A 24798-nucleotide genomic window follows, 5' to 3' on the forward strand; every position below is an offset into this window, starting at 1 on the left:
CCTTTCTATTTGCAATTCCAATGAGTAATGCTTGTTTATTCTCAGTGGAAGAGCTCCGGCGCTGCCTGCTTCACCCAATTCAATGTGACACAAAGCTCAAAGCTGCACAGCCCTCGCCTTTGTCACAGCGCTGTTTATTTCCAGGCCGGTTCTCGGGTCTTTGGCTTTTCCTGTGACGCTCTAATATATTTGTAGTAGCAAGTTAAGTCACACCTGGAAATAAAAGGTGTGAATGCAGCTCGAACTGCGAAGAACGTTTGCACCTCGGTAGATGTTGCCTTTTAATGCAGCCACGTATATTTGTTGTAATCAGAAATATGTGTTGTTTGTGGTTGTTTTTAGCTTCACGAGAGCAGCTATGATGCAGGCAAGGCTCTGCAGCGCCTGGTGAAGAAGCCGGTACCCAAACTGATAGAGAAGTGCTGGTCTGAGGACGAAGTGGTAAGAAAATGATCCTATTTATTTGAATTAGAAATGCATCAACACACATCACTTGTCTAGAAAAAAAAAACAGCTGATATAAATGTAAGATGGCACACACAACAGATTAATGTTTCATTTCAGTGGCTTATTTTATTGCTTTTCCCTTGTTGGTTGTCCTAAAACCTGCATGTCTGTCAGAGCTGGGTTTGCGACTTTAGAGGGAGCTGTTGAGAGGGAGTTTACACGGGGCTCTCGGCCGAGCCTCACCAAGGCATCGGTAAAAAAAAAACACTCGTCAGTTTCCAGCTCCTCCAAGGCTCTGGAGCAGCTGCATCCTGTTTATCACCCGCAGAATAAATCTTTAGCGTGGAAGCCTGGAAAGGGAAAAGATTGAGGGCTGGTGACGCTCGCCTCCATTTGAATTTCGATGTGAATTTCGCCACAGATGTTGAAGGGCTGGAGTCAGAAAATGGCAGCCCTTCTCCCTGATCAAACGCCACATCATGAGTGGGAAGGAGGGGAATGAAAGCGCCGAATTACGCCATGTCAAAACAACTAAGCGCTGCGGTTTTGGCCTTGATGCGTTATGACACACTGCGCTACATGTTTGCATGCCCGCTCCCTCTTGAAGATAACTCTGATCTGACTGTAGATCTTAGGCAAACACAAAGCTCCGCTGCTCAAATTCTGTTGCGTTAGTTTTTCCTCCTCCTGGGTGAATCATATTTTTTTTTCCCTCTTTGATGTAGTTTTGTAATCATGAAGCTTTGGCAGTCTTTTGTTGACCTTTGATTCAAGCAGCTCGAGTGCAGTGGAAATGAATGGGCGTATTTATCTTGTAATGGAGCATTATGGGTACATTTAGATTAAGCCGGAGCCCACAGCGGGATCAGAGTTAATCACAGCAAATTAAGTCAGCCATCCTTTTGTGGACTACTTATAAGTTTGCCTTTTATTTATGCATGTTTGCCGGCGCCAGGCTGAACATGTGCATGAAGGTGATCAGAGCAGGGGGCAGGCTGGCTGATGGAGGCTTTATTACCGCTCTGAACCGCAGCAGGTCGACCACAGACCACTTGTCAAAGAAGCACTGAACAGTCTCGACAGCAGAAGCTGTAAATAATGTGGTTCAGGCAATAAAATGTGCACTTCGGTTATTTAATCCAGCTGTTTGAATAGACAAGAAGTTTGCATTAGAGTGTTTTTTAATAATATGAATAATACTTTAATCCACAAGTGGTATGGAACTCAGTGACACAGTGCAGGAAAGATTAGAAAAAAAATTCTGTTTACGTCTAGATATGAATAACTAGCAGTCAAAGGTTTGGACACACATTCTCATTTGATGGTTTTTATTAAGTTATTTTATACCGAAGACATCAAAACGACAAAAAAGAATACATATGGAATTATGTTGTAAACAAAAAAATGTTTATCCTCAGTATTGATCTACAATGTAGAAAATAATACGAATAAGTAAAAAGCATCGAATGAGAAGGTGTGTCCAAACATTTAACTGTCAGATGATGATTTTTGAATCTTTAATATAAGATCAGCTGCATATAAAATGCACCAGCTGATTGTCATTGCTTGTATATTTGTCAGTTTTTATGACTTCAGAGCATATAATATATATTTTTCCTGCTTTCTGACGGACCAGCTTTGTAAATGTGATACTGGACACTGACAATTATTCTAAATTACCTCTATAATGCAAAACACAGATGGACAGATACTTTATTAATCCCAAGGGAAGTTTTCAGCAGCTTACATACAAGAACAAAGATAACAAAGATAAAACAGACAGGTTAGTAATGTTACCATTAAACGTTAGTGCATTCTCAAAGAAAACTTGCTATGCAGTACTATGAACAAAACACTTCTAATTTTAAAATCTGTAGAAATACTAATTGTGTTAAAAGTCAATAAACAGTATTTACACCTTTCAAGGCACCGTTTAAAGTGATTTTGACAGGTGGTACGAAACATATGCAATTAAAACTGATGTATTAGCCTCCACAATTTATTGGTTCGGCTTTATATCACAACATATGAAAGAAATACTCAGAAAATCAACAAACCTACATTCAAACGTACGTATGCAAAACAAAAAACAATCTAATTATACGTTTTTAACAATAATATAATCACTTGGAGTGTGTATAGCCACATTTTGTTTACTTAGTATGATGTTTTTTTAATGATTTAGTTTTTTTTTTTATTCCACTGAAAGATGGTGTGTGTTAGTTTTGGAATAATGGCCCAGCCCGTTCACGCTTGTACAGACTTATTTCATCATGGCTCTCGGCGTTATGTAAGCAGGAGCTGTCAGACAGTCCGGTACACGGTGTTAGCCGTGTTTTGTGTCTGCGGGTGGAGGCCGTCAGCAGACTGTCTGAGCTCCACCTGCCTCACAGAGTCTGCAGCCTTCAGGAGGCAGCATCCCGACTCCGGCCAGTCAAGGACACGGCTTCCACTGATCTGATCACCACTTGTGCCTTTTCAGCCCTGCAGCCTTGAGGGACAGGTGTAAATGTAGAGAAACCAGCCCTGCTGCTCCTCATTTATTTATCACCCTCCGCTCTGCCTCCTCTCCCTCCTCCATCTCGTCCCCTCCAGGACCGGCTTCATTATTCCTGCCTGCTCTTTTTTCACCTCAGCCGCTCTTCTAGAGATGTGAATAGAAGTGACAGCGGGGGCTGCTGAAATGACAGAATCAGCCTGTCTGTGGGTCACTTGTCACCACCACCACCACCCTTTGACTTCTCCTGCCCCACACCCAGCCTCTCTTCTCCTTTCTGCGCCTGCAGCTGCTGCCACGTAGCATATAATCCTGGATTTTGACTCAACCCTCGAAAAACATTTATAATTTCTCCCCGCACACATCCCACATGAAGATAAGACCGTTGCCATCATCATTTGTAAGCCGTTTCATTAAAGCTCTGGAGGAAGTGACAGCGTTGGGAAGCAGAGTGTTGTTTCATTTTTATTGTCCTCTCGCAGGAACAGAAAAATAATTTCACTCCAGAAAGATTTGTGACAGCCGACCTCTGAACAGTTCTTCACCGCGGCGTTATTAGCACAAGAGAAAATCCATCACGTTGAGGTGAACGCAGCTCAAAGCGTTTGATGCGTCAGTAAGGCGATAACTATAGATTACACCAAAGAAAAATCTCATGCATTATAAAGTAAATAAAACACAAAAGCATAAATAATTCATCAGAAGCATCCGCCACACAGTCTAACCTCCTTGTGGCTGTTGCTCAGTGGGCTGCTGAGTGTAGACGAGCGGTTGATTTAACCACCAAGAAAAAGGGAAAATGTAATCTGTTATTATGGGCTGGTGGAAACCGTTTCAGACAGTCAGGCATGGCCTCTGATTTTACTAAAGTCTAACAGAGAGCCAATCCCGCTGCATCACTTGTGTATGTGCGCTTCATCAGATGCCAGATCGATGCTTTTTGACCACGTGGAAGTCTCTTGCTGTGCTTTTGATTGTGCAAAAGCCTCAACAGCAAAACTAAACACTTTAAAACTTGGAAAGCACCCAGGTTGTTTCTTTTTGTTGCTGAGGTGTTTCTCCACTTGTGCCTCATTGCAAAATATAAATGATTTTGTAACACTGACTAGTTCTCCTGATTAAATAAATGCTAATTGTAGTGCATGAAACTGCAGTTAGCTAACAGGATACAACTATCAACCGCATCAGCAACTTCTGCTTCTCAGTAGAATCTTGTTAACTCTCTGAAGCGTTTTGGTCACAAACTTTTGACCACATGATCTGAAAAGTCTCAAAGCTGTGGCTCTGTGATTATGAAACCCTTACAGTTGTTAAAATTCATGATGCAATCATTATTTTGTTGGACAGATAACCAGCTAGCAAAGCAATACCGTGATTAGTTTTACTGCAGTGATAAAATATTGTGTCAACCAGAGATTTTACTGCAGCTTCTATTAGTTATTTATGTGTTTTTAATGGTGAAGTATGTTCTGATCTTATCATATATTCCATTCCTGTTGATGTGAAGCGTCAAGTGAGATGATTTCATTCCACAAGTTGCTTGTTTAGCTATACTGTGTGTCAATAATGGTCAAAGTAAGGCTGGCGTTTTATCAGTGAATCGATTCCTCAACCATGCAGGGTCAGTGAAGGTCATGAAAGATCCACTCCTCGCCGGAGGCTGCTGTCATTCCTGATTGTAAATAAGTGGTGCTAATAATGCATCGGCCAACAGGAGGTGCCATATAAACAATCACAAGCAGCAGCAGCCGTCGTGCTGCGTGTCGCCATGTCAGAGACGGAGAGGCTGATCTATGACTGCTGCAGGGCGGGAGGTCTATTCCTCAGCCAGCTGCGCTGTGCCGCGGCTTATCTCCGGCTGTGTCTTCGGCTGATTGATGACTGTAGCAGGCCGCCGACAGCACGGAGGTGGGAGAGGGGGAATGAGGAATACGAGGGAGAGAGTAGCAGCCCCCCAGTGGTAGAACACAAGCCTACAGACCGCCTGAGCAAAACCAGCACAGGCAGATAAAATGCAACCGTCCCCTGCTGCAGGAAGTTTAATGTCAGCAGTGTGTTTTAGCACCGTTATGGTGCGGTGCCAGCACTGTTGTTTTTTTTTGAGTAACTAAATAGCAGGCAGGATGGGTGTGTGCTGGAATTTCCTGTCACCTTTTGTGTCCGTGCCAACAAGAGAAAGCAGCCAGAGGTCAGAATAGTATCATGTTTATTATCGGGTAAATTCTAAGAACTGCACTTTTTTGTTTGTCAGAGTAGTGTCAGCTGCTGGAAACTATTATCTTGCGTTCAGGCTTTATAAGAAAGTTTTGTGATTGAGGAACATTTTAGCAGCGGCATCTAAACTTAGATTGTATCTCTATCTTGGGTGCAAAGAGGATGTGGGTAGTCTGGTGTCTGTCAGTGCGGTTCCCCCTATTCAAGCATGTTGTGATTTCCTCTCTGTGCACCACGGCCAAGCTTATTACAAGCCGATATTTCATAACAGACAGCAGCGTTTTCCCCCCTGTTTGGCTTTGGCTTGCTGACTGATTGTCCGCGGCCCTCTGGGTTTCTGCACAGCCGGCTCGGAAAGGTCAGCTTTAAACAACAAGTCAAGTATAATGACTCCATATTGAGTGGAAGTAGCTTTGTTTGCTGTTGGACGGCGTTGCGTCAGTGTTTTTCACCGAATGACATTTAGCTGGAGTTGTGTTCCATGTGTGAGCTCTGTTTGTCATCATGATACCATCTTTGTGCCGATGTCCACATTATCTTAACCAGTTTTGTGACTCCCAACAATCAACTCTCGAACAGGAAGTGCGCACAACACACAACAATGGCCTATTGAATCTCTCTTTTTTTCTTTTTTTTTTGCTCGTTCTCCTCCTCCTTTTATGTGTCTCCTCTCCAGCCTCACAATAGTGCACTGTTGGGCTCCGAGGGGAAACTTGGGGCGGGTGAAAAGCGCCAGCTCTCTGGAACACACTCAGAGAGAGAAGCCTGTTGTTTCTGCACAGCGGATGGCCATTTGGTAGCGCTTCCACCCAGCTGCCTCCCCCTCTCCTCTCTCTCTCTCTCTCTCTCTCCCCCCTTCTCTCTCTCTGTTGCTCGCTCGCTCGCTCTGGCTCCCTCAGCCCCTCCTCTGCCGCTGTGTTGCCTGGCAACCGAGGGCTGGAGCAATCGGAGCAGGGGCAGAGCGATTCAGGGAGCAGATTGGCGGATGATTTATTAGCTGGGCTGGAGAGCAGTGAGCCCAGGCAGCTGAAATGGAGCCTTAAACTGGAGCCGACATGTAGAGAGGGAGGAGGGAGCCAGCGAGAGAAAGAAAACGGAAGGGAGGAGGGCCGGAGAGGGGCAGGAAAAAACAGAAAGAGAGGGAGCATGTATGCAGCTCCTCTGTGAAGATGAAGGGACAGGCTGAGTAAATAGTACAGTTGGGGAACATAATTAAAGTGACATAATCGGGGCAGACGCGGGCTATGTGAGAGAGTTTAATTGATTTTTTGACACAAGATGCTCAGGTAAATCTGCACCTTATGGCTGCTGAAGAGACGTCGCTCCTCTATATGTCAGGTTTATTCAAATATTTGTGCATCCTCTAATACTTGTGCACTTTTTTTCGCTCCCTCAGACGGATGTTCACACAGCTTTGTCAGCACCTGTCAAGCAGGCCCCTGTAATGATGATACTCGGGTTATGCGTGGCTCTGGACGTTTGACTGACAGTCCGAATTGTAATCTACCCTTAACCCCTCCAGTGCTTGGAGATGGGTTTCACATGTGGGCGAAACACTTTCTGTTAGAGACGGCTCCATCTACTGGCTAATCATCCGCTACACCTCCAGCGTGATGGATGCAAATGAGCCGCTGTCCCGTGACACTGATGGGACAGGCCTTTATCAGCAGAGCACATCCCGCTTTCTGATCAGACCTCTTTATGTTTAGTCTGCTCTAATTTGCCTCTATATTTTTGCATTTTCTCCTCACAATTGCACACCAAAGCTGGGAAGCCTGTGTGCGTAATGGGGATAAGTATAGTCATTCGCTCCTGCTTGCTTGGATACACTTCTCCTTCTCGCCTGTAATTCCCCCCCCCCCCCCCCCCCGAAAGACAGTTGTGTTTTGCAGCTGGCTGTGTTACTTCTGTAAATTTGGCTTTTGTTCCCCACCAGAGCTGAGTATGTAAACAATCTGCGGTTACATAACGTACTGTACATGACACGGAAAATGAACTCCTGAACGCCCCCGACAGGCTCCATGTCTGGTTTTCCTCCTTGCTTGTCTCCTTCCACCATGTCCAAGACCTTTCTCCACACAAATTGTGTCAGCCTGCCTCCCCTCTCAGGCTGGCAGCTAGTTTTGCTCCTGTGCCTGCTCACCATAAGCTCTGAATGCATTTAAAAGGACCGCTGCTAAGGAAATAGATTGCTCTGGTGTAGTTTTAATAACAAGCAGTGGCTCAGGTTTCCCTCCAGTGTCAGGTTGGAGACTTGCAGCCTGCTTGTTGGGTGTTAGAGGATCGAGAACAGGCTGAAATGAGCGCTGTGCTCAACTCTAGCATGAAGCACAGGACTCCAGTTCGGGTTTTCCAGCCTGCTGCAAACCAGAGGCTCTCTTGCAGAAAGATCACATGTAAAGCCTTCCCCTTTGTAGTGGAAGAGCAGAGAGTGACAAGCTATTTCTTTCTTGTTAAAAAAAAAAAAAAAAACATCGACGTACTGTCAGAGACGCTGTGGATTTGCCCCCTAATTTTTCCTTTTACCTGTGGCTGGACGTAGAGATTTGTGCCGTGCTCCCTGAGGACTTTTCCTTGCTTTTTGCTGGAGTTACTTGGTGGAAACGGTTGGCTGAGATCACTGAGGAACGGGGCTCGCCTCTGGAGCAAGAAAGTAAATCTGTTGGTTGTCTGCTTCGCTGGTTATGAATGTTTTCAGCCGTTGCTTTTTATGGCTCGCAGTCTGTGGCTCTTAAAGGAGAAGAAATGTATTCTGCCTGCTCGGATTTTTGGTTTGTGTTCATTTCTCGTCTTGTTTTTTTGCTCTCATCGAGGTGAGGTGGCATGTTCACGCTCAGTTTTCATGTCAGATTTAATCCGATGTTATGAAGTAAGCGATTTCTGTCATCGTCTGTTTCAGCTCCTTTCACTCTGGGCAGGATACGTTTGCCAAGAGCCAGTTTTGACAAATGTTGTACGGTTTTAAAATGATCAAAATATAAAGACGGGAATAGAATCTGGCCACCGTGCACAGTGTGGCATTTTCTTGCTTTTCAACTCTCAAGTTCAGGTTTTGACTTTGAACTTTCCCTCGTGAGATTAACACGTTAAACATCCCCTCTGTTGCGTTTGTCTTTTCTGGCTGATTGTATTTGTCAGACTGTGTTTTCTCTGCACATGAAAAGACGAGCTTAATCTCAGCGTCTCTCCCTGCCTTACTTGTCATTTCCTTTCTCGTTTTGCCCTGCATGGCTGTGTTTGCTCCGGAGTTTAAACGGCTACAGAGCTTTCTACAATGCCCATCATCCCTCTCAAACCACAGACTAGTGAAATGAAAACAATGTTTTTTTTCTTTTGTTTTTCCGCCGTGGTGCTAAGCAGTAACTTTATGCAGTCGCAGTTTAGCTGACTACACATATACTGACTGGCCTTTTTTTCTCTGTCTCTCTCTCTCTTCCTCTGTGAAAAATTGCAGAAGCGCTTCATTAAAGGGTTGAGACAGTTCGGCAAAAACTTCTTCAGGATCCGGAAAGAGCTGCTGCCCAACAAAGAAACGGTAAGATCATTTATTTCTCTCTGTTCGCCTCAACTTTTCCAGTAGTCTTTAAAATGCGGAAACATGACAAATACGAGACTTGCAGCTTGCTTGTAACTACTAAAAAAAAACATTTTCAGTGTGATATTTTGAGCGTGGCTGCTTTTTAACCAGAGGCCTTATTGATAAGAAGTAAGTGTTGCCTGCCAACAACTGTACTGCAGTATTGTCAGATCTCCCTTCAGGCTCACTGGAAAAGGGGAGAAAAAAAAACACTTGTTATACCCGAGAGGAGAAAGGCTAAATGTGCTTCACAAACACCACTGAAGTTGCATGCTGAACATTAATTATCACCCTCTGTTAGCAGGTAGTAAACAAGTTGTGCAGATGTGATTTGAAGCGCTGTGTTTACAGCAGGTCTGAGCTGCTTCAGCTCATGTTGGAGAAGCGCTTGAATTTTTATTTTACTTTTTATATTTTCATCAACTTTCCAAAGTCCAGCATAATGGCTTCCACTGGGATTAAAAAGCAGGTTGTGAGGAGAGTGTTTTGATCATAAATATGATGGATTTTGCTCTTTTAACCCTCAAATTGATCCGTTTTAAAGCTTGAAAATGTGGAAAGACGATTTATTTTCACAGTGAAACTTCTGATGTCTATATTTTCAACATTTTTTAACATTTTTTTGGTGAAAAACAAGAAATGTTATAAAATGTTTCTTAAGAACATTCACATAAAAATCAACCAAAATCCAGCGAAATTCGCTGGATTTTGGTTGATTTTTTGTGAATGTTCTTAAAGAAAGTATTACAAGTTTTACTGATATATATGTAATCACTTTAGATATTTTTAAGATTTTTTTTGGAAGATTTTTACTCATTTTATGAAAAATATTTACAAGAATTGTCTTGCCAAATTTGAGGAATTTTTAAAATAAAACTTTTAAGAGAAACTTTTAAGAAATTATTGGAATTTTCTTCCTGAAATTTTTGCAAATTTTCAGAAATTTGGGGAATTTTTTTTCAGAAAAGGAAACAATATTTTTTGGTGCCTTTAAATGAAGAGGGTTAAGCAAAACATGCATCTGATCGAAGCAGATTCCACTTTCTTTTATAGACCAAGTCGATCATTTTGCACCATAAAAATCACAGATATATTCTTGATCATACCTGGAAATACAGCCTCCATTGTTTGCTGATGTAAACAAACCCTAAATATTTGCTGAGATTTGCGTTGTTGTGGAAACACTTTCCCTTTTGGAACTCAGATCGTCGTGCCTGCGGATAAAACGGATCTCTGCTCGTTGTAAAGTGTAAATAATTTACGGTCTCTCACATTTTCTACTTGCGCTGTTTATCTACAAGCAGTGGGAAGTTCCTCTTGCCACCGTTTCGCTCCTCCACGTGACTCGTTTCATGGTACAAACGGGTCAAATTGAGGCCTAGCAATGATTAACGACAGTTAACCTGAATATGCTCTGATGTTAAAGCCAAACAGAGCAGCTATAGTTTGTGTTTAAGCCGATCTAAGGCGTTGTTTTATGATCTTTTTTTTTGATGTTATATTTAACACAACTCTTGAAAGCTTCAGAAGTTCCTGATTTTTATCTCTGCTATAACTGGCGGTAAAGGGGACACGCTGTATGTGTTGCTTCAAAGTCCTTTACACCTTTGACTTAGCTGTTAAATTATTCTTAGATATGCATTGTGATTCATGAAACAGTGCAAACCTTGCTGTTTCTGTGAGGCTGCTCCTGTTGGAAGTGTGCCGATTCAGTGCTGACACAGACATCAAAGCAGAATCAAAGGTGTTTGTCATACTTCTCATCCGCTTCATTTCCTTGTCTGCTCTGAGGTGAGGGTATGTCAGTCCTCCAACACCCCTACACATCGTGTAATATTTTTGCTCACGAACTCTTTAGTGTCTCTTCCTTTTGTGCTACATTTTTTTTTATTCCTCAGAACCAATTTGAAGCTCTTGAATAAGAGATTAAAGCGTTTGAATGCTGTTTCCTCACAGAGGTTTCCTCAATTATTTTTCGCTGGTTTTGAAATATGTGGCTAGTCCAGTTGATTGGCTATAAAGGAGGTATTAATGCAATTCAACCTGGAGGGGGAGTCTACTTGGCAGGAGAGGTAATAGACCTCCTCCAGGATCTGGGCCTGCCACCACCACAGAGCAGAGAAAGATTAATTTTCCCCCTGCAAATGGAAAATAAACTGCCCTTTAAAAATATGAAAAGATGACTGGGAGAGCAGGGCTAGGGTAGGAGCAACCTGAGGAGAAGGGGTAAAATGGGCGTTAGCTCAGTATAGACACTGAAAATCCCGGGTTGTCGCACAGGGGAGGAAAAAAAATCTTTGCTTATGATTGAACTTGCTTTCGTGCTGTAAGACTGATCTGAGCGAGTGCCAGTCAATACCCCGAGGAAAGCTCCGTTCATTTTCTACCTGCTTGTTCCCAAATCCTATCTGTGGAACATGAGCGCTGCAATATCTGGAGATATTTTAGGTCTGGGAAATGACACAGATTTTCCCATTATCTCCAGTCACACACAAACATTTCTGTTAGACTTGCATGCCGAGCCTTCAAAAAAAAAAAGAAGAAGAAGGATGTAGCAGAAATAGGAGTGCTCCTGCCCTAAATCCTGCAGCTCTCGGGCCGATATCCAGGGCTCCAGAGGTTCAGTACAGTGTGTCTGCCCCTCTCTGTTCCTCCCGCTAGCTCCTATTAGCAGCGCTGCCCCTGAAGCGCCAGCACGGCTCGAACAGCCAGTGCCAGGGGTAGGCACCCAGCGCTGTGTAAACACACCAGGCCTGACTAGCACTCAGGAATGCCTTATATAAAGTCACATAAAGGCCCAGAGGGGGAAGTGGGTGTGTCGTCTGACCGTCTGCAACTGGCTCTGCTGCCACCATTTCCTTCACTCCAGAGAGGACGTCATGGAACATGAGCCCGCCGCTTCCACTGTTTAAACAACTAAATATGCTGAAATGGCAGATCACAGATAACTCTGCGCTTGATATTTTCACTGGAGGGACTTTCAGTGTTTTAGGGAACATCAACAGATAGTATTTGATGAACTGATTTGGATCGGCTACAGAACCGTTTGTGGTGCAGCTGAACCGAGGAACTGGCAGCCGAAAATTGGATCGAATTAGAAAGTTTTAGCCCGTTCCCTCTCAGGTCTGAGCCCAAACGACGTCAGCGGCGGAAAAAGAAACGGCACACGAATTTAAAGTGAAAGTCGTCTGTGTGCAAATAAGAACATGTTACCTGGAACTCAGCTATTTCTGAGAGAAGACCATCGTCAGTGTTCGGCCGCTACTTTCTTTCCACCGTGCTGAAGTCACAAAGTAAAATATGCATCAGTGAGTAAATAACATTACCGCAGAAACAACTCATGCCTGAAATTGTATTCAGTACAGTTTGTGTCTTTGTGTCCTGTGAGTGAGATTTGAAACCCAAAGTAATTTATTCACTTCGTGCCTTTTCTAAGTATGCTGTGCTGTACGTTTATAGATCATAAAAATGTTTAGCAATAGAACGCAGAGGAACCATAATCTAATAAACTCAGTGAAGCAGCGTAAACCGATTTACAAGCACAGAACAACAGATGTGTGTGTATTTTTTTATCAGTCTTAAGGCTCCTTTTGTGCATTTTGTGTCCCTTTACTCCACTTTTAAACATTAAAGGTCGTGTATTGGCACAGACTTAACATTCCCATCACTTTTAATTGATTATATTTTATTCATGCTTTATTCTAAAAGAGTTCATCTACATTTATATAGTAATACAATACAGCAATACAGTTTCAGTTTAGTTCAGCATTTAGCAAAGAAGTACACAAACAAACTGATTCATGGAGACGTTTTTGTGCTGCTGGATCATGCTTTGTTTTGGCATGGAGGTGGAAGAGACGGGAAGGTGCTGTGGCAGCGTGTTAGGAAAGCCAACACGGGTGACGCCACGATGCGTGTTTGGTTCTTGTTAACGTCACAGATTATCATTGTCATTTACAGGAGAACGGTGTTCTCCACTCAACCTCACAGCAGATGTTTGCCCCGCTGCAATCTGTACCAACGTCAAATTGAATTCAGGGCCACGTCCTTAGCTCGGCAGCCAGAACCTTGGGGATGAGCGCGATTATAAATGCTTAGGTCCAAACGCTAATTGAAGCAGCAACAAACTGCAGGGGCCTGGTTCAGTTGGCAGCAGCTGTCAGCGGTGTGACGGCACAGCTTCCGCGTTGGGTAAATGATCTAACCTGTTTAGGCGGTGAAATTGCTGTTGACTGATGGAAGCTCAACCAGGACGTATTGATGCTCTTTTAGCAGACCACAGGCAATTTAGCAAAGCTGAGTGTAGACAAAATCTGTTTTTTTTTCCAGCCTAATAGATGGATCCCAGAGAGCCAGAGCTCCCTGTGTAATTGAGTTCTTTGGTAGGCTTCGTGTTGTGGTTTTTGGGGACTAGCTTATCAGCAGAACACGCAGCATCGACCCTCCAGCAAAAAGGCACTGTTGCCATCCAATCTGCTTTCATTGGCAAAAGCGCTTACAGCAGGAAAAACACGAGTGCTGATTCTTCAGCATGTGCATCCCTGACCTGTGAAAGCAGAGCTTATTCAGTCATTCTCCAGCAGAAAGGCGCTGCACAGCAGGGAACGGCTGTCTATTTAACCGCCTTTCACATGCGCTCTGCTCCACCAGCTAAGATCCTTTCACTATTCGGTCTCCATCGTCTTCGAGGCACCGCTGCGCCGTAGGTGTGTTTTTTAAATGGCTACCTACTATACATCTGAATTCTTCTTTCCCAAACACCTTTTTATATCCTGCCACTTTCTCAGTAAAAATAAAACATTTACTAAAAAGGATGCATCGGATTTATTTGATTTTTTTCAAATACTACCACTTTAACCTCGTGTCGTCCTGCGGGTCAAATTAGCCCGTTTTAAAGTTTGAAAATGTGGGAAGAAAAGTATGTTATCACGGTGAAACTTCTGATGTCCACATTTTCAACATTTTTGGGAAATCTTTCAACATTATTTGGTTAAAAAAACAAATGTTAAAAATGTTTCTTAAGAACATTTACAAAAAAAATCAAACAAAATCCAGTAAATTTTGCTGGATTTTGGTTGATTTTTATGTGAATGTTGTTAAAGAAAATATTGGAAGCTTTACTGATATGTATGTAATCACTTTAGATATTTTAGGATTTTTTTGGAAGATTTTTCCTCATTTTTTGAAAATATTTACAAAAATTTTCTTGCCGAATTTGGGGGATTTTTTAAAGTAAAACTTTTAAGAGAAACTTTAATAATTATTGGAATTTTTTTCCTGAAGGTTTTGCAAGTTTTCAGAAATTTGGGTTATTTTTTTGCTGAATTTTTGGATTTTTTTCAGACAAGGAAACAGTATTATTTGATGCTCATAAACGAAGACAACAGGAGGGTTAAAACTTAAATGACCTGAAGCAGTCTCTTAAAGCCCCAACAATGTTGCACAATACATGAAAATGATTTTATTTCATCCAGTTCCTTGCAATGTTGCAGAAAAGTAAAATATTAGGGTTTGTCTTTTTTATTAATGCAGATTTATGGTGAATTATATTTTAGCATTTAACCAGCTCAGTTCATAGGAGTTCTAAAGCATCGTTTTCACCTCATCCAGATCTTTTAAAAATCACAGAACTTTCAATAAGAATGCTGCTAAAAGCTTTAAAATGAACATGCACCTTTTCTTGGCCCTGCAGGCACCACAAGTGTGCTTCTGACCTGCTTAACCACATCAGCATTTACAAAGATATACCCCCTACAGTTACAGCCAGCATGAGGATGATGGAAAAGTCAAGCACCACTCCAAACGATGCACTGTACAAGCTGCCATAGGCGATGAAGAAACCCGAGTCCAGGGGTCGAGCACATATATAATTAAACTCTGGCTTGATTTAGCTCAGAAATACTTCCCCTTCACCTTTACTGAAATGAATCAGGAAGAAAATCCTCCCTCCTCCGGCTGCAGACTGTGGAGGAAACAGGAGGAGCACAGGTTCATGCTGCACTAATGGATGTTTACACAACTCACTATCAGCCACCAGAACCCAGAAACCACATGCTCCCTGAGCTCTCTGCTCCCCGACTGCCTTAAATTTTTAGCAACGACTTCTATTTGCCGAGAGATTTTTTTTTATTGTAGGACGGGTTGTGGTTGGATTCGGTGCTGATTGTCCATTGTTATCCACTGCTGGCTCTTTATTCCTCCCTCTCAGCTCTCCTCCACGCTCGGCCCTCCCCCTCCTCAGCTCTCCCCTGTTCTCTCCTCCTTCCCCTGCTCTTGCCAGTAACGGCCTTAACCGTTTGGCTTCATGTCAAAGCAGGGGCCTTTTGTGGCTCTGTCACAAATCTGCCAGGAAAAACAGAAACCATCTGTTCAGGCCTGGGCCTGAGAGGGGATGAGGGTGTAAATACACGAGTTTAGCCCTCGCCCTCAGCCCTGCCCGAGTACACAGGACCACCGAGCCCAGTGGAAGACCGTGAACTCCCACTCAGCCTCCACCAGCACTCCCACCCGCAGTTCTACTGCAGTCTGGAGCCGTTTCAGGGTTAACCTTATTCAGTCAAAACCTTCCACACCAGAAGATAAGCTGGTTTCAGACAGTGACCGAAGGTAAATGCGATCATCTACCATTACTTTTGTGTAACACTTTAGCCGGAGCATCAACGCATGAGTTGACATCCAATCGAAAACAAGTTAACGAATTTTCAGTGCAGCCTTTAACAAAAATCTAATGTCTAAAACACTAAAAAGCATTAAATGCTTGTATCTTTGTGCTGAGACAGGATCCTTTTTTAAGTCATTAACATCATTTGCAGTAAATTGGCGAACTGCACGATGGATAAAATTCCAGATGTGTTTCCCTATATTGACCTCTGTTTCAAAACTACTTAAATATTTTAATGCATTTGCTCACAAAAATCCAATTTAATTAGAATCTTTTAAATACTATTAAGCGTGAAAGGCGTGCATCCATGTGTTGACGCAAGACTTTTGTATGCTTGAAGGACAAACATGTAAAAAATAGTGAACGTATGTTCTAGTAATTGATGTAATTTGCAGTGACTTAGCTCGTTGGATGAATTTCCCAACGTCTTCCAAGAAAACACTGCTGCTCACAATCCTGAAGTCAACATTTCTTCCTTGCATGCAGACGACCATTTTAAGTGGAAATAACTGGAATGGAGGCTCTGAGTGTCGTGATAGGAGGGTAAGCCCTTTCCTTGTCGGATAATCCACCGGCCAGAAAGCTCCTGCAGATGGAAGCAGTCTAAAAGGCCTTATAATGCTGAGCTTATGTTGTCACTATCTCATGTTCTGCCGAGCAGCAGCACACTCTCTGCCGCTCTGCAGTGATTTAGTGGACTTGGGGAAAATTACGGCGCAGAAGCCAGAGCCTATCGAGATTTCTGTTTCAAGCGTTTCCATAAATTTTTACCGGATACCGTTTGAGCTGTTTTAGAATCAGGTTCATGTAAATGGCAGATTTACTCAGAGACCTCAGTGGGTGCACACACAGTCAACCGCCTAAACAACCCAGCCATGGATAGAAACAGAAGGTAACGGAAGTCGGTGCTGCTGTGGGCATATGGCAGCATGACAAAGTGACTTTGATGGAGAAGAGTACACAGTCAGTGTGAGGGATGGGACTTATGTGGCTTCAGAGGACCCAAATTTGACATGCAGGCAGGCTGAGAGAGGTAATCCGTCAGTCTCCCTTTGACTCTAATTTACAGCACAAAGCCTCTCTCCACTGCTGTAATACCATGTTCATCTTCCACTGCTTTCCACTCACAAACATCTTGTGTAACATTGCAAGTGTCTCCTCTGATGTCTCTCACAACAATCCTTCCTTTGTCAACATGGCTGCGTTCAGTGTTTGCGAGCTCTAAGCGATACAGATTTAGCATCTTTTCCGACTTTTATTGCCGTTTTCCTTCTTAAAACAGGCCCCGGGCGCATTATTCTCAGCCTCCTTAACAGAAATAACTTTTCACGGCAACAAATTTAGATTGAATTTGTTAAGCTGCTGCTTTTGTTTTCCCCTCTTTCCATTTACATTCGGCTGCACCTGTTAATGCCCCATTCAAAAGCCCGAGTTAATGTTTTCATTAGCCCCGGCCTAATGCAATGGTACTTGACACAGTGTAAGTGATGGAGAGGCAGGGTGACCTTTCCTTGTGTCTGCCAAGCTGTTGTTGAGGCCGTGTAGTTGTCAGCCTGCAGCGAGGAGGCAGAGAGGCACTGCTGAGAACAGTCATTAAGCACAGAGCAAAGCCAGCGCTCGGCACCGCTCGACACTTTTGATCTGCACATTTCAATTAGATTTCACATCAGGATGCCTGCCTGCTCTCAGTTAGCACCTGCGCCCTGCCTTCCCAACTGGCCAGCCGGGTTGAAGAAGGAAGTTCTGTGAGCGACGGAGACAGACGCACAAGAGCTTTTTGCTGATATAATAATCAGTAGCTGCCCTGTTTGTTCTACAATACTGAGCAGAGCATTTTTTAGTTATTTTAAATCCAGTAAATACTCCACAAGTAGAGCGTTAGTCTTTCTTTCCTTATCCAAGTGGGTTTTTTCCTATTTTAAAGGCTCCTGCATGTGGAATCAATCCCACTACTCCAGATGTGTTCATCTGCAGAAGCAGAGGTCTTTAAAAAAAAACTAGCTCAAGCTGTGGGGTTTGGGAACGTTTTATTCCGGAGCAGCGGCTTTGAGAGTGCATCACCGAAATTTACCCTGAAATGTGAGAAGGTTTCATTGAGCTCAGACACCCTCAGTAAATGTTCCCTGCACTGCTTAGCCTGATAAGATGGAGTCCTACAGGCTCTGGCAGATATGAATTTCCCCTAAGAGCCACATGAAGGGAGATCTTATTAAAAGGGTCTAAGCCCACTGAGTTGAGCGTTTTCTGCCAATCAAAGCAGCGATTGGGAAAGAATTAACTTTTTCCTTAATATCAGATATTAAAAGGACTTCTTGAAGTGATGAAGGAATAACCGCTGGCTGGACTCTGACCCATGTTTTCTCACAACAACTAGCCTCAAGTGGACTTGCATTTCATGAGATAAGAAATCTAAAAAGCAATCGTTTCTGTTAATACTAGCCTGCTCTACTGTTAAATTACTGTCTGTTTTTTGATGTTCTTTTGAGTTTTTGTGAGGCTTTTCTTAGCCGGTCCACCATTTCATCAAACTGCTTTCCTGCTATCGTTTGTTTTGGTTTGATCGACGGTGTTAAGCTGTTGCTGAAAAGCTGTTAATGCATTTTCGAGAGCAATGGACTGACTAATTTATGTCAAGTTTCTCGGCCGAAGCGGTGAAGGAAAACAATCAATAGCCATTAAACCCTGGGAGCTTTGTTGAACAGCAGTTTACCAGACCTCAGACAGTAGATTGGTGCCCTCTGGGCTTTAAAGATTACAGGTGACTTACTGCTCACCCAATCATCAAACCACGCCTTCGTGAATTCGTTATAGCGGTACGGTGAAGGACCGCTAAGAAGTGAGAGTTCATGTTGAAGTGGAAAAGGACGAAGCCTCACAGGAAACTGCATAATTGTCCCTGACTCCTGTCGCCAGTTTTGCAGGCTTGTGTATTACGAACGTGGCCAGAAAGCAGCAGTTAATATGCACAGGCTGCCTCAGCAAAGTGCTTTCTGATCCATGATTGTATGTGTTAATGTTTCAGTTGGGTATTGATTTCCTGGCGGCCTTTTGTACACTGGATTTATCCGCCTCGCTCGCTGGCAAGCGCGCCCCTCCGAATGTTTGATTAAACTTCAATTGACTCTTCCAGTGAAGGGGCGAGGAGCCATTTCACTCCCTATTTGTAGCGCCAAAGCTCTGCCTGACATGTTCTTTTGTTCCCATTCAACCTCCTGCCACCCAGGCAGCCACCAATGCACTGATCCTAATATCCCTGCATTCAGTGAGCCTCCTCGCCTAATCCTGGGACAGACAGGGCCGCAGCACAAACATGCCCAGCCGACTCCAAATCCTGGCATGGACTGACCCACTCCACGGCCTTTCACTGGGAAAGTCTGAGCTGACTGCTAACTTGTATTTTCAACATATTTAACTCCACCAAACTGCAGACATTTCACTGGTGTAATTTTCCAATTTTTCAACAACTTGGGCAAATTAAACCCTTTTCTTTCAGCCACCTCAGTGATGAGCCTCCTTCTCATCCTAACAGATACTTGTGTTTGCGTTCCTGTGATGTATTTTCCTGTTTTAACACCGTTTGTGTCTCCTTTCCTTTCAGGGAGAACTAATTACCTTCTACTACTATTGGAAGAAGACTCCCGAGGCGGCCAGTTGTCGAGCCCACCGCAGACACCGCCGCCAGCCCGTCTTCCGCCGCATCAAGACACGAACGGCCTCGACGCCTGTCAACACTCCCTCTCGCCCTCCCTCAAGCGAATTCTGTACGTATATTTGACCCCTTTAGTGGCAACTGAGAGGGAAGACATGACCTGATGCGTGTTGGTGGTAAAGCGATGTATATTAAGTGCTTTTTCTTCCTTCCAGTGGACCTCAGCTCCGCCAGTGAAGATGACTTTGACAGTGAAGACAGCGAACAGGAGCTAAAGGGCTACGCCTGCCGCCACTGTTTCACCACCAGTAAGTCACCGCATCCCTTTAACGCACGCTCCCGTCGTATGGACTTGGCTATTCCTGTCCTGTCTTGGGATCAGTGTGAGCCTGCACAACATGGCACTGTGTGACAGATGGGCATCAGAGGATGTCAAGACTAATTTGATCAAATCAGACATGAGCCCACAGCTCGTTCACTCTCTCCACCTCATTATCCTTCCCCTCTTTCCACACAGCTGGCTCCCAGCGCCAGGCTCCCATCTGATCACACTTACGTTGCTGCCATCACAACAAGGGTGGCTAATAACGTTGGCTTTATGGCGTTAAGCCACATGTACCTTATTAGTTACTTTACTGAGACGTTAAATACGGATTGTGGCAGAGGATAGATGAGGCATTACCCTTGTTTTATCACCTGCATGACATATTTGTCTGACTAGATGTTAAAATACAAAGCTAGTTAGAATGTCCTTGTCAGACCATTCCTGTGTGTTGTTTGTACCTCTCGACACCTATGAGAGTCTTATTTCACAACTGTAAATGGCTTTCCTCAGCCTCCAAGGACTGGCACCACGGGGGACGGGAGAACATCTTGCTGTGCACCGACTGCCGCATTCACTTCAAGAAGTACGGTGAGCTGCCCCCCATCGAGAAGCCTGTGGACCCGCCGCCATTTATGTTCAAACCTGTCAAAGAGGAAGAAGATGGACTCAGCGGGAAGCATAGCATGAGGACCCGACGGAACCGAGGCTCGGTGCGGCAACACTCCTGCACCACATCTATCCATCTATTTTCACGTTTAGGAGTCACATCCTCAGAGTTTTCCCAGGAGTGGCTCAGAGTCAGACAAAGCAATAAGCTCAGCGTTGTAGTAAAGATGCCACACGGAAAGCTATGACATGCATCGTTTCATATGTTTGGTTTTATAAAGGATTCTAAAATGTTATTGCCAAATGTAAATCTAAATTTCCTCTCGTCAAATTCTTAACAACAGATGTCGACGCTACGTAGTGGTCGTAAGAAGCAGACAGCCAGCCCCGATGGCAGAGCCTCGCCTACCAACGAGGATTTGCGCTCCAGCGGGCGTACTTCACCCAGCGCAGCCAGTACTGACAGCACTGACAGCAAGACAGACTCCATGAAGAAGTCAAGCAAGGTAAACAAAGCGCAGAGTCACTGACACCGTGTTTTCTCATCCCGTATCTCTGTAAAATTCACTCTAATGGTTCTGCTCCTTTCCCTCCACAGAAGATTAAAGAGGAGGCTCCTTCGCCAATGAAGAGCGCCAAACGGCAACGAGAGAAGGGAGCGTCAGACACAGAGGAGCCTGAGAGGGCCAGCGCCAAAAAGTCCAAGACACAAGTGAGTTTGTGCTCTTTGGTTTTCTTAGCTGTGTGTGTTTTAATGGAATTCATAGACTTCGTGTGATGATGCTCATCCTTTTTTCTCTCCCGTCCCACAGGAGCTGAGTCGGCCAGACTCGCTTTCAGAATGCGAGGGGGAGGGGGAGGGAGAGGGCGAGAGCTCTGATGGTCGCAGCATCAACGAGGAGCTCAGTAGTGATCCTAAAGACATTGACCAGGACAACCGCAGCTCCTCCCCCAGCATCCCCAGCCCCCGAGACAACGAGAGCGACTCGGACTCGTCTGCCCAGCAGCAGCAGCTCCTGCAGAGCCAGCACCCTCCGGTCATCCAGTGTCAACCGGGCACCTCAGCCGCCTCCTCGGCGCCCCCTCCACCCACGACCTCAGCCCCCTCACTGCCCCCACAGGTCTCCCCTGCGGCGGCCTCCACTTCTCTACCTCCCCAGCCTTTGCCCCAGGCGAGCCCGATGTCTCTCATCCAGTCAGGAGCATCCCTCCACCCTCAAAGGCTTCCCTCTCCTCATTCACCTCTGACTCAGGCTCCGCCCCCTGGACCCCCAGTCCCACCTCAGTCATTACCCAGCCCACATCACGGGCCCATGCCTCCCATGCCTCACCCACTGCAGCCTGGCCCCTCACACATGCCTCACCCTCACTCCATGACCCCTCAGGGATTCCCCGTGGGTCCACCTCAGGTCCCGCCCCCACCAGTCTCTGGCCAATCACAGCAGAGGGCTCACACGCCTCCTTCCCAGCCGTCTTCTCAGAGCGGAGGTCAGCCTCCCAGAGAGCAGCCGCTGCCCCCTGCACCGATGTCCATGCCTCACATCAAGCCTCCCCCGACCACACCCATCCCTCAGATGTCCACCCCGCAGTCCCACAAACACCCGCCTCACGTGTCGGCACCTCCGTTCCCTCAGATGCCTTCAAACCTGCCTCCGCCTCCTGCCCTCAAGCCCCTCAGTTCTTTATCCAACCACCATCCTCCATCAGCACACCCACCTCCCCTCCAGCTCATGCCTCAGGGGCAGCAGCTCCAGCCTCCCCCGGCCCAGCCCCCAGTCCTCACCCAGTCCCAAACTCTCCCACCTTCGGCCAGCCACCAGCCTCCTCCGGCTCCGCCTCTTCCACCCTCAGCAGCAGCAGCGTCACACCCCAGCGGGCCGCCTCAGCCGCCTTTCGCGTCGCATCCTTTCAGCACAGTTCTACCTCCAGCCGGTCCTCCCCCATCCTCATCCAGCTCCATGTCCGGCCTACCGCCTCCATCTTGCTCCGCTCCATCCTCTTCCATCTCCATGCCTCTCCCTGCCTCGGTCTCCTGTGCCGGTCCGGGCCCAGCGCTTCCGCCGGTGCACATCAAGGAGGAGCCTCTGGACGAGTCGGAAGAACCGGAGAGTCCCCCGCCCCCACAGAGAAGCCCCTCCCCGGAGCCTACCATCGTCAATACGCCCAGCCACGCCAGCCAATCAGCACGGTACGTTTACCAGCACTCCGACCCAACGGTAGAACATACAACTTCTGTAAAAGACAAAAACATGCACCTGCACACGCTGTTACTTATCAGTAGTCTGTTGAGCTGCTTGCCGTCTCGTCTACGGAGGCTGATTAGCTCTCGAACACATCCGACAATAAAGAGACTCTGCCTTCTGGTTTTAAGGCTTTGATGTGGGCAGCAAATTGAATGTCCTCAGCAAAACAGGCATCCAAGGCCACAATTAGCCCTGAGCTCTGAGTGGCTGATGGCTTGGAATTATCAGGGATGGAGAGCGGGTAGATTAATTACAGTGAGATGTGAGTGAACCGAGGCGTCTCAGTATGAGGATCTGTAGTTGCCTTGTGCTTAAGTGACTCTCAGGCTGCCAATGAATAGCAATGAGGGTTTTAATATATACTCAGCGTAGCAGCAAAAGTGAAGGGAGTTTGTTTCCTGTTGAATAATGGACAACTGTAAACTAACACAAGCTGGTTTTCTACCCTTTTGCTGCCATTCAACACAGAAAATGAAGCAGTAACGTCATGGCTGTGTTGTCTTTTGATGACTAGTGTTTATCTCAGAACTGGAAAATCATTCCGTTTTTTTCTTTTTTCTCAGGTTCTACAAGCACCTGGACCGGGGTTACAACTCGTGTGCTAGGACAGATTTCTACTTCACTCCTTTGGCTTCATCCAAACTGGCCAAGAAGCGAGAGGAAGCTCTGGAGAAAGCCAAGAGGGAAGCAGAACAGAAAGCGAGAGAGGAGAAGGAGCGAGAGAGGGAGAGGGAAAAAGAGCGAGAAAGAGAGCGGGAACGAGAAAAGGAAGCCGAGCGAGCAGCGGTGAGAGTTTCATTTATCCGCCTTCTCCTTTTTTGTGTGGTATTAATTGCATCGTGTTCTAATATCACACTAAACCGGACATTTCCCTCCTCACAGAAAGCCTCCAGTTCCTCTCATGAAGGCAGGATGGGCGAGCCTCAGATCGCCGGACCCGCCCACATGCGTCCTCCCTTCGACGGCCCTCCGACTACGATCGCGGCCGTGCCTCCGTACATCGGCCCCGACACGCCCGCCCTCCGCACCCTCAGCGAGTACGCCCGGCCCCACGTCATGTCGCCCACCAATCGAAACCACCCCTTCTTCGTGTCGCTCAACCCCGCCGACCCGCTGCTGGCCTACCACATGCCCAGCTTGTACAACGCCGACCCGGGCATGCGGGAGCGCGAGCTGCGAGAGCGGGAGATGCGCGAGAGGGAGATCCGGGAGAGGGAGCTGAGGGAACGGATGAAGCCTGGATTTGAGGTCAAGCCCCCAGAGATGGACACACTCCACCCTTCCACGAACCCCATGGAGCACTTTGCCCGGCATGGAGCCATCACGTTGCCCCCCATGGCCGGACCTCACCCCTTCGCCTCCTTTCATCCGGGCCTGAACCCGTTAGAGCGCGAGCGGCTAGCGTTAGCTGGGCCCCAGCTGCGGCCAGAAATGAGCTACCCAGAGAGGTTGGCTGCAGAGAGACTCCACGCTGAGAGGATGGCCACGGTCGCCAACGACCCCATCGCCCGCCTACAGATGTTCAACGTCACGCCGCACCACCACCAGCACTCACACATCCACTCACACCTCCACCTCCACCAGCAGGACCCCCTACACCAAGGTAAACGAAAGCCCTGCTCATACTCACATGTTTGTCTGTTGAACTGACAGAATGCAGTCAATGAAATTATAAAATATTTTAAAGTTTACATCTTAACCCTCGTGTTGTCCTGCGGGTCAAAATTAACCCGTTTTAAAGTTTGAAAATGTGGGAAAAATATATATTTTCACAGTGAAACTTCTGATGTCCACATTTTCAACATTTTTGGGAAATCTTTGAACATTTTTTGGTGAAAAAAAGAAATGTTAAAAATGTTTAAGAACATTCACAAAAAATCAACCAAAATCCATCAAATTTCGCTGGATTTTGGTTGATTTTTTTGTGAATGTTCTTAAAGAAAATATTGGAAATTTTACTGATATATATATATACATATATGTATGGAATCATTTTAGATATTTGTAGGATTTTTTTGGAAGATTTTTATTTATTTTTGAAAAATTAAAAGATTTTCTTGATAAATTTGGGGGATTTCTTTAAAATATAACTTATAAGGGAAACTTAAGGAATTATTGGAATTCTCTTCCTAAAGATTTGGAAATTTTCAGAAATTTGGGGAATTTTTTTGCTGAATATGTTTGGATTTTTGGACAGAAGCAATATTTGTGGTGCCATTAAATGAGGACAACAGGCGGGTTAAGCAAAGTAATTTTGGAGAAAACTTCAAACTCTCCATTTGCCAAACAATTAATTTGACCAGAAAATCAATGTTGTCAAAAACACAGTTAAATATTATGTTATATATTTAAAACAATAATTTATTAAGCTACGTTTAATATTTTTTGAAAGCATTTTTATGATGAGATGTTTTACGTATAAAAGTCAGAATCATAGTTTTAAAAGCTATTTATTCCCTTTATCTGACATTCCAATAATTATGTTTATGAATCGTGAAGAAGAATAAATTAATCTAAAAATGTTTAATATTTTTACAACTGCATGTGTTTGATTGTGCTTTGATGTCTTGCATACATTG

The 24798-nt window shown here is 45.1% G+C and overlaps 1 protein-coding gene across 6 annotated transcripts in view; it reads left to right on the plus strand.

Annotated features, from left to right (window-relative positions):
- The window catches only part of rerea (arginine-glutamic acid dipeptide (RE) repeats a), a 137729-nt gene that overhangs the window by 107180 nt on the left and 5751 nt on the right, over nt 1-24798 (plus strand). For all 6 annotated transcript variants that reach the window (XM_022204787.2, XM_051949113.1, XM_022204788.2 and 3 more), the window contains 10 exons: nt 343-441; nt 8613-8693; nt 18995-19157; nt 19261-19353; nt 19881-20080; nt 20321-20482; nt 20575-20688; nt 20789-22164; nt 22783-23005; nt 23102-23822. In XM_022204787.2, the coding sequence (XP_022060479.1) occupies nt 343-441; nt 8613-8693; nt 18995-19157; nt 19261-19353; nt 19881-20080; nt 20321-20482; nt 20575-20688; nt 20789-22164; nt 22783-23005; nt 23102-23822 (3232 nt within the window). The remainder of the gene's footprint in view (nt 1-342; nt 442-8612; nt 8694-18994; nt 19158-19260; nt 19354-19880; nt 20081-20320; nt 20483-20574; nt 20689-20788; nt 22165-22782; nt 23006-23101; nt 23823-24798) is intronic.

This window comes from Acanthochromis polyacanthus, chromosome 6, assembly GCF_021347895.1.
Source record: "Acanthochromis polyacanthus isolate Apoly-LR-REF ecotype Palm Island chromosome 6, KAUST_Apoly_ChrSc, whole genome shotgun sequence".
In the NCBI taxonomy this organism is placed as follows: domain Eukaryota; kingdom Metazoa; phylum Chordata; class Actinopteri; family Pomacentridae; genus Acanthochromis; species Acanthochromis polyacanthus.